Source organism: Erythranthe guttata, chromosome 11 (assembly GCF_056151865.1).
Source record: "Erythranthe guttata isolate IM_541 chromosome 11, IM_541, whole genome shotgun sequence".
NCBI classification, from domain to species: domain Eukaryota; kingdom Viridiplantae; phylum Streptophyta; class Magnoliopsida; order Lamiales; family Phrymaceae; genus Erythranthe; species Erythranthe guttata.
The window spans coordinates 15,326,070-15,336,713 of record NC_142543.1 but is presented as its reverse complement, the minus strand read 5'-3'; the positions used below and the strand labels follow the sequence as shown (position 1 = coordinate 15,336,713).

The 10,644-nt window shown below is 33.7% G+C and overlaps 1 protein-coding gene across 1 annotated transcript; it reads right to left on the bottom strand.

Moving 5' to 3' along the window:
- Positions 1 to 4,413: 4,413 nt before the first annotated feature.
- On the bottom strand, positions 4,414 to 8,401 carry LOC105953392 (benzyl alcohol O-benzoyltransferase). Its single transcript, XM_012977051.2, has 2 exons — positions 7,770 to 8,401; positions 4,414 to 5,403 (listed from the first exon to the last, which is right to left on the bottom strand). The coding sequence occupies exons 1-2, from the start codon at positions 8,283 to 8,285 to the stop codon at positions 4,522 to 4,524; spliced, it is 1,398 nt and encodes a 465-aa protein (XP_012832505.1). The 5' UTR covers positions 8,286 to 8,401; the 3' UTR covers positions 4,414 to 4,521.
- Positions 8,402 to 10,644: the final 2,243 nt, after the last annotated feature.

The following is a 10,644-nucleotide window of genomic DNA, read 5'->3' as shown; positions in this document are numbered from 1 at the left end:
TAATACATTAATATCATCAAAAATAAACTTAAAATGCAAAATTCATACGCTAAATTAAAAAAGACTACGAACTATATTTTAATGTACTACCCAACACACTTAAATCGGCTGTTATAAACAAATAAACCAACTATCGATCGGGATAAAAACATGAACTCGACCAAAGCGGACAATTATTCCGATTATTGCATAAACCAACTACGAAGCTCATATAAAACAACTCTGGTCCGATCTGCGTGAACCATCCTCTTCTAACTCTGTCAATCCTCTTCCAAACAAACATCATCGGCAAAAAAAAACGATATATACATGACGGAATAATTTTGTTAAAAAACATTCTACTTAATAGAATCAAGTATCAACACAACTCTTAAAAATTTCTAACCACCGTACACGACAATCATGGACATTGAGCAAAAAATAAAAACGAATAACGCATTCATACCCGCTTAACAACGTCCAACAACAAACGCTCAAAAATCGATCCTATTTCCACGACGGCGCAGAAATCTTCAATGACGATAAAACCCGCTGGAACGATGAAGAGAATCTTCAAAAAATATTGTACACGATTTGATATAACGGCCAATGATCTCACGTAAATTTATTCCGTGATTTTAGACAACGTATCAGCAAATCTCAAATCACGTATTAAAGGAAATAAATGCGTTTAATAATAAAACAGGGGTATTCAAGGGAAATTATATAATATATTTTGCCAAGTTGGCAAAATTGGGTGTATCTCAAAAAGGAGAAAAAAAATTGGATCTACCTCATTAGAAAATATGAACAAGGGGATTTTCCCTAATAAACCCAATATTTTATTTGTGGTTGTCATCCACTTCAAATTAAGTTCGTATTGAGAGCTCCTAGCATAATACCCCTAAATTGAAATAAGAATAGATAACAGCTTATCCAACCAAATCCCAAATTAAGTATTAATTAAAATACTTAGTCATATGTCCTTTACATCTTATCTTCGTATATAAAAGAAAGGTTTTGCCCCGAAACCCTAATTCAATTTTTGAGAAATATTTGCAACCCTAGGATTATTTTCGGTAAATCGAAAATAATCATTATACTTTTTAAAGCCACGGTTATTTTGTGTTTTTTGTTTTCTTATTTTCTGTTCATTTATTCCACACTTTGTCTCATTTTTTTCTCCACTTTTAAACACACAAATACATATTATATTAAATTATATATAAATTATTAAAATATAAAAAGTTACTTAGGGTCCATTGGTTAAGTTTATAAGCTCCTAAAAACATCTTATAAGATGTTTAAGAGCTTATAAGCTGTTAAAAGATGTTTGGTAAAAACAATTACAAAATATCTTTTTCTTTTCCAAAATAAGCTGTTACAAAACTTATAAGATGTTTTTAAAATAATACCTACGCCCAAGGGCGAGTCCACCCAAAGGGCTCTGGTGGACTCAATCCCCACCACATTCAAAACTTTTTAATTTATTTATATATATATAATTTTTATTTTATTTTTCAGCAATACCAAATTACATTATTTAATAAACTTACTTTTACTCCACTTAAGCCCATTTATTCAAAGGCGCCTCATGTATCAAAGCTCCCTTCACGTCTGACTTGTCCTCATCTTTTATTTGCCAACTTCGTTCTCGTTCTTTGAAAAAGAAAAAAAACGTGTTCTCTCGCATAGTCGCACTAATGGCGGTTAAATTGCCACTCACCGGCAATCAAAAGCACACCGACGATCAATTAACGTTTGGCGTCTTCTTTCTCATCTTAATTTTCATAATGAATATTAATTAGATGTCCATTGTGTAAATTTCGTAATCCACTTGATATTCATGTTTCTTAGATTTTTATACCAATTGAGCTTTCGCAACTCGCTTTGGTATTATCTTCAGAAAATGGAAAAAAAATTCACATCAAATGTTCATCTTAAATTTCTTTGATAGCAATTTTTTTTCTTTATTATATTACGTGAATACTAATAACATATATGTTTACAATTTTCACGAAAAGTGTCCATGTATGAGGTCTTCATCATTGAAGATATTATTGCAGCGGCAGCGGCAGGATTGTTGGGATCACCGACGGAGACCACACGATTAAGTATTTCCTCATTTGAGGGCTCACAACGAGGCTAAGTTGGCTAATTTCGAGTGAAGACTGAGATGTGGTTGAGCGCTTCAAAGGGGTGGAAGTAGAGAGAGAGAGGGGCACCGCCGGCTGAAATGAATAAGCAAGAATAAGAGCGTGGAAGTAGAGAGAGAGGCACCGTCGGCAGAAATGAATAAGCAAGAATAAGAGCGTAGAAGTAGAGAGAGAGGCATCGCCCACAAATGAAAAATAAAGATTGGTGGAGAGAGAACAAGAGAAGTGGTTGTTGACTGGGCCAAATTTTATATGCAAATTATGAGGGCGAATAAGTATATGTAAATTAAAACTAACGGTGTTAGTTTTGTTACCGTTGACCGTAAATAACAGGGGTCGTTTTGGTATATTTTGTAGTTCAATGGGGTGTTTGTGACAACCACGTAGGGGTGCAAACTGTACTTTCCCCTATAAATATTAAAAAGAAGAAAACAAAACTAGGTACAATAAGAAAGGGTAATTCGGTTATTTTAAAATAATTGAGTTGATGTTAAGGAAACCAAACACTATAAAATAACCGAAAGATTAAAAAATTCAAAATTTGTTAACAAACATCTTATAAAATAATAGTCCTAATATTTTATATGGAGTCCTAGAATTTCATCGAGCTATAACATGGTTTTATTTAAGGGTTAATGGCAAAGAGGCCCAGGGCAAGGACACTTAATTAAAAAAGGGACATCCAACTTTTTTGTCTTTTAAATATTTCCAGCTCATTCAAACTTATTTGCAAATAAGGAAAACCTTTTTATATATACGAAAATTACCTTCAATTTCTTGGAACCCAATTCAACTTCAATTTCATGATTTAACCACAATTTAGCCCAATTTCACCAATTAACCAATTTCGACCATAATTTCAATTTTGACCCAAATTTTGACATGTCACCAACGGAAACAGCTAGTCAGCCGCCGTTGACTTTTTTTTTTTTTTGAAAACTTTTTTTTTTCCGGCAGGTCAACCGCCGTTGACTGTCGAGTCTCCGGCGTTGATTTTTTTTCATTTTTAATTTTATTTTTTATTAAAAAAAATATTTCAATTAATATTACTGTCTTGGCTGTTAAATTACTGTCTCCAGCAGTTATTTAACTTCGGAGACAGTATTTTAAATGTTAATTAACTTTTTTTTTCTTAAAAAAAATATTTTAATTAATATTACCGTCTTGGCTGCTAAATTACTGTCTCTAACAGTAATTTAACTAACGGAGACAGTAATTTAACAGCCAAGAAAGTAATATTAATAAAAATATTTTTTTTCTATAAAAATTAAAAAAAAATTAAAAAGAGAAAGTCAACGCCGGAGACTGGCGGTCAACGGCGGTTAACTGTCTGAAAAAAAAATTCAGAAAAAAAAATTCAAAAAAAAAATTCAAAAAAAAAAATCAATGTCGGAGAACCGCCCGGTCAACGCCGGAATCTGGCGGGAAAAAAAAATTATTTTCTAAAAAAGAAATATTTTTTCAAAAAATTATTAAAATGAGGGTTAATGTAATATGTTTGTTTAAATCCGGGGTCAATGTATAATATTGAGGAAGTTAGAGTATAATGGATGGAATTGATAAAAAAAAATATATTATGGGGGATATTTTACACTAAAGACATGGGGATGAGTTTATTTGAAAAACTGTTTTTTTTTTTTTTTCTGTGGAGCAATATGCATCTAAGTCCCCTGTCATGTCCCTCTTTACCATTTGCCATTTATTTAATTGGTTTTCTTCACCATGGGGCTTTTCTCTCCAGATCAGTTGCATGGGTAAGATTTTCATGTCTCATAAACTAAAAATATATATCAAAATTTATTTAAAATTGAAATACAATTAAAACTATAGTAATACATTCCTGATTTTCTGGGATATTCTATAGCATGATACGAATGTTAAATTTGAACGAAAAACTATTTGGAATCCGTGGGAGCGCCTATAATAAGAAGGTGAGTAAACCTCAAAGGTAAGAAACCAATCACATCTCTTTTCGTATCTCGTCTATAATATATTTATCGCCTTCTTAAACCTTATATAACCTTTTGACGGAAATTGACTTGGCCGTGAGAGTGCTAACTCAGCATAAATTCGGACGATTTCCACATCAACATAATTCTCTCATAAACAATACAAAATCTCCATCCCACACCCATCTAAAATTAGAGTAGCAAAACTGCACTCGATCAACATTTTGGCCATCTGCATTTATCATTTAGCCTCTGCACTCGATCAACATTTTGATCACAATAATGAAAGATGGTTCGATCTAGTGCTATTGAAGTAATATATCTTAAGGTTTATCTCAAATGACCTCTTTAATATATGTAAGATTGAAAAACATAACAATTACAAGTTTTCGAAATGAAAAGAGAAATTTATTTTGGAAGGCTTAACAAATATATCTCTAGCTTTTTGATGCAAGCATTGGATTATTATCATTGTTTTCCACCAACATTTCAAGCTCCTTCGTGAACACTTCCATTGCGTTTTCGGATAAACAAATGGAAACAACTATTCCATTCTCACCCTTGTCATTTTTGCATGGCAAGTAAAGACTCAATAGCTCAGGAACGAAACCAATGTTTCCTTTGGCCACGCCTCCATAAACGGCCTTTCCCCACCCGAAATCCACATCCTCGAAGCCCAAATGCCTTGCATCAGATACTGCATAACCCCCAACAAACGAAAAACGGGACAGACGTTTGATCATCATTGGATCCGCCATTGCATCGAGTTTCGCCTTCCTCAAGAGCTCCACTGCATAGTGATACGGGTTTTTCGATAAGCTCTCACTTGTGGTTATGGCTGTGGGGTGAATGCAACAATTACCGTAGTACCCATCGGGGATTGGTGGATTGAACCGTCTTCGGGAATCCATGGCCCATAGGATCCCAACCTCTTCATCAGGGTGCGGAGAGAGGGCGATTGTACGACACCGCCAGAGGCATGCTGTCAGGATTTCAAACGTGGTGGTACAATGGCGGAGGTGCGGCGGGAGATGGCTGCGGAGGGCGGAGATCTGGTCGGTGCCGAACGAGAAGGAACGGCGCACCACTTCGTTGAGCGTGGTGAGGGTTTTTAGGATGTCCGGTATGTCTTTGTGCTCGTGGTGCGTGCATGACGTGTTGAGGAGGTGTCTTTCCCAAACTGGGGGAGTCGAAGGGACTCCGGCGCCGCGGGCGAGTTCCCCGACGGCGGATACGAACTGGGCAATCCCTGCGCCATCGCTCATTGTGTGGTTGAAGCGGAGGGAGAAGATGAACCCGCCGCATTTCAGGCGCGTGACCTGCACGTGCTTAGGTTTTTAAGATTGAAAAATATTGGCAATTCGAGAAAAGAATTCAAAAAGGATTGCCTCATATGTTCAAGTAATAAGATGGCAATATGAATGTATGATTTATCTCTTTGGCTATTACCAATAATCCCATCTTAGTCCAACCAAGAAACTATTTTACAAAAATAGATCAGGTCTAAAATACCTCTCAATTTTAATATAGTTCAATTTCATACATTTAACTCCAGTTTCATTAATTATTCAATTTTGATCCCTAACTCAATTTTGGGTCCAATTTAAGTGTCGCAGTCGTTGACCGCTGATCAGCCAATCGTTGACCGGTGGTCAACGCTGATCTCCGACGACGTTGACCTTTTTTTTTAGGGTTAATGAGACAAAACCCCCTCATTAAGAAAAATATTAGAACTAACCACCCCTCATTATTTTTAATAAGTCAAACCCCCTCCATTAGTGTCATACCAATACTACCCTCACATTTTGTATTAGAAATCAGCCCCCCCACCATCTCTACCTAAACTACGGGATTCATATCAAATATTCATGGGAAAAAAATCTCTCCCCCCTAAATCACGGCAATATGTAGAATATCATCCCAATAATTCGCTAAAATCTACCCATGATCTATGGCCTTCGGTGGAACCCTAGTTTTCTTCATTTGTTGGAAAAAAGTTCACAAACGTGTGAATCGAGGAGAAGCAGACACAAAAACATGGTGAAATCAAAAAAATCGAATAAAGGTAGGCTGCTATGAAATCCGTTTTTCCTACAACATATAATTAGATTTCTCTGTTTTATGTCATAATACGACATATTTCCATTTTTTTTTTTCAATTTCAGCGACTATGAAGACTGCAAAAATGGTTGATTATTCAAAAATGGAGTTTGTAAACAAGCTTGTTTTTTAGATCTACATATCTATGGTCGCACTATTTGTTGACTCATAAATATTTGTTTCGTATGAAATTTGTTTTATCAGAGTCCACAACAAAGAAGAGATCATTGTTGTCGAAAAACTTAAAAAATTACGGTCATACACTCAGAGTTAACTATAAAATCGGATAGTTCACTATATTTTTTCCAGAGTCAACTATAAAAATTAGATAGTTAATTATAATTTTTACGATGTCAACTATAAAAAAATGGTAGTTAACTATATTGTTGCCAGAGTCAACTATAAAATCGGATAGTTCACTATATTTTTTCCAGAGTCAACTATAAAAATTAGATAGTTAACTATAATTTTTACGATGTCAACTATAAAAAATTGGTAGTTAACTATATTGTTGCCAGAGTTCTACAAAAATTGGATAGTCAACTACAATTGTTCCGATGTCAACTATAAAAAATTGGTAATCAACTATAGTTTTCCATTAATTCACTATATTATATTTCAATTTAAGATACTATGGTGTTATAAAATGAGATGAGATGTAGAAGAAAAGATAAAGTATTGAGAAGATATAGAGAAACTAAAGAGAAAAAATGAAACAGACGAGAATAGAGGAAATGAGGGAAGAGAAAGGAGAGAGAGAGAAGAGAGAGAGAGAGGAGAGAGAAGAGAGGAAATTGTGGAAGAGAGAGAATAGAGAGAAGATAGGAGAGAGGAGAGAAAAGAGAGGAAATTGTGGAAGAGAGAGAAGAGAGAGAATAGAGGAGAGAGGAGAGAGAAGAGAGGAAATTGTGGAAGAGAGAGAAGAGAGGAGAGAGGAGAGAGAAGAAAAATAATAAATGACAACACGTCAAAAAGGACGGTTGAGAAGAGAGGGGGGGAGAGAGAGAAAGAGTGGGGGAAGAAAGGACAAAATTGGAATAATAAACACGTGAGGGGGGTCTCACAATTCCTAATGTTAATTTTAGATTTCTTTACAAATGGTAAATATTAAAATGGGCCTGGACTCTATTATTTTGTGTATTGAGGGGGTTATCCCTCATTTTCCCTTTTTTTTATAATCAATTTTTTTTTTTCAAAACCTTTTTTCCCTAGTAATCCAATAACAATATTGTGGTTGACAATACTATAACTAATTACTATTTAACACAGTAATAATATTGTTATATTACTATCTAACACAATAATATTAAACAACAAAATCACTATGTTAAATAATAAATTATTGTGTAATACAGTAATATATTGTTGTTTTTTTTTTATTTTTGGTCGAAACAATAATATTAAACAACAAAATCACTATGTTAAATAATAAATTATTGTGTAATACAGTAATATATTGTTGTTTTTTTTATCTTTGGTCGAAGGAACGTGAACCACAACATAAACAACCATATATATATATATATATATATATATATATATATATATATATATATATATATATATATATATTACAAATACATACTTGTATCAGCAGTATCGGAGCATTGATGATTCCACCGGAACCAGGCGCGTCATAAAGCAGCTCCTCAAAGCATGGCACCGGGGGCTGAAGTTCGTCACCAAACTGCTCCAACGCCACATCAGCATCCGCCTCAATGAACATCACCCCCTCGCCGTTGCACTCCACCGCCAGCTTCCTGGCGGCGTGTTCCCTTAGCCGCCCGGCAAACGGGTAGTAGGAAACCAATGCCTTAGCGATAGCTTTACGGATAACCTCAACGGGGTCCGATTTGACGGAGGGATTTTTGCGGTAGAATTGTATGACTGGAACTTGGAAACGAAGGCCTTCATGATTATCGAAATCGGAGAGAGGTTTGAATTCATGTGGTGTGGGCTTTGCTGGAGGGATTAGCTCTGGGTTTTGCCTCGTTACTTTGAAAGTTAAAGCTCTAGTTAGTGTATTGCTCGGTTGATATATGCGTGTAGAAAATCTAGCTGATAAAGTGCGTTTGTAGAACAATGTATATTTGGTAGCCATTGCGGAAGTTGTCTTGAATAAGTGTGATTCTTCGATGACGAAATAAACGAACGGTATTTATAGAATTTGTAGTGATGGGATAGATGACGATGGTTTATTCTATGTTATATTCGGTGAAGGACTTGCCATCTAGTTGTTAATGCAAACTGAATTAATGCAATTCAAGTTGTAATGCAAAAGTTGTGAGTGAAATAAAACACATAGTAAAAAATACATAATTTTAGTGTTAGTTCAAGAGTAAGTTAATCGAACGTAAAATTTAAATAGTAACAAAACAAAATTAAATCAACATTAAGGAGTGATTGGGGGTAGTTGAAGAAACATTATTTTCTGAAGTGCATGTGAGGTTTTGATACTGGATAAAATGGAGGAGAAAATTATTTTCGGTCTAAAATATCTATTTTTCATCTGTCGAGTGAACTTTTAGTAGAACGCGAAAACATAAAATCTCTAATATGAAAAGAAATTAGACTTAAAAGGATGTACAACAAATTGACCATTAATACTATTGATATTTTATACGTCCAAGTTTACCCTCCAAAAAAGATAACCTACGTCCTAGGCATCGATTCCTTTCTTATTCACCATCTAAGATTAATTTAATTTAGTGTACGTAGGGGCTACTTATCAAAAAAAAAGTGTACGTAGGGGCGGCTTTTTTTATCAACTTGGCCTAACAAAAATTAACTCAAGTATTAATGCATGTCCCATACATACTATTTAGCTATTTCCTAACCTATTAATAGCATTTCTTCTTTCTTATTGAAAAAAAATAATAATAAAAAATAAAAAATAAAAAATAAAAATTAGCATTTCTTCTTATAAATAAATACAGGGAATTAGTAAGATATCTTATTTGAAAATAGGGGATGTTTGATAGAACCCTTCAATACTTCTAAAGGTCCAAACTATTTTGCACCATTTGAGAAAAACTTATTCCAAATTTCAGCCACATACACATCTTCATGACCCATCAGTCCACTATCATATGACTGGGTCTTTCTCTCTCTTTTTGGTTTTTGATATTATTATTATTATTATTATTATTATTATTATTATTATTATTATTATTATTATTATTATTATTATTATTATTATTATTATTATTATTATTATTATTATTATTATTATTATTATTATTATTATTATTATTATTATTATTATTATTATTATTATTATTATTATTATTTTAAAAAAATTAATTTTCTAATTTTTTTTTAAAGTTTTTTTTAAAAAAAAAATATTTTTTCTTCGTTTTTAAACTTTTTTTCGCTATCAAATATGTTAATCGACTATGAAGCATATTAAATCGACTATGATGAACTATAGTCGTTTAAGGAACCGACTACTAAAAATAACAAATCACAACTACAAAAATGCAAACTCAACTATATTTTACAAAAACAAACAATATACAAACATTATAATTGATTTATGCAATTGGGATCAATAAACAAAAAATAAAAAATAAAATAGAATCAATGAAGCATATTAATCGAGTATGATGTGAAACATAGTCGATTAAGAATTTGCTACTAAAAATAACAAATCAGAGCTGCGAAAAAATGCAAAATCAACTATATATTACAAAAACAAAAAATATACATACATTATAAATGCTTTACACAATTTGAATCAATAAAAAAAAATCCAAAAAAATAAAAAATATTGGAGTCGATGAACCTTAATCGACTACCAGAGCATAGTCGATTAGCTTAATCGACTATGAACATGTACATAGTCGATTAAGGTTTCAGCATGCGCGAAATTCTCTACACGCGCCGTCATCCTCCCAATCCACCAAAAAACCCTAAATTTGCCTCCCCATCGTCACCACACCGCCGCCACAACACACCATCACCACCTTACTTTGATATTATGACGGTTTTTCTATTACAGATAAATAAATAAAATCACAACTCGCACCACCAACCAAATCAGAACCACCACCCATCAAAATTCAGTTCCGGCGATAAATCGACAATTTTACCTCTATTCGCCTTTGATGTAGCAATCGTGGCATTCGAACTCAGAATCGCTATCAAAATCATCATCATCTTTGTGTCTTTTGTTACGATCTGCAACGACGACGACCCCGACGGCGACGACGACGGTAACAACGACAATGGCTTCAACAGAATTGGCGTCGTTGTTCTGGCGATGATGTTGGTGGTTGGTTCTTCATCTTCCGATCAAGAGAGAATAATCTAAAGAATTGAGCGAAAAAAGTATAATAGAGAGGGAAAAAAACAGAGAAGAGACTGGAGAAGAAGAGGAGGGAGAGAAGAGAAAATAAGATTAGGGTTTTGAAAGAGTATATAGTAGACAATTAATTGGGTAGTTTTGGAATTATGAAAAT

What these genes read in the sequence shown, in the direction of transcription:
- LOC105953392 (XM_012977051.2), bottom strand. Translation starts at nt 8,285, where the DNA reads ATGGCTACCAAATATACATTGTTCTACAAACGCACTTTATCAGCTAGA. An exon ending in CTCCGATACTGCTGATACAA is followed by an intron (nt 5,404 to 7,769) that starts GTATGTATTTGT and finishes AAGCACGTGCAG; the next exon opens with GTCACGCGCCTGAAATGCGG.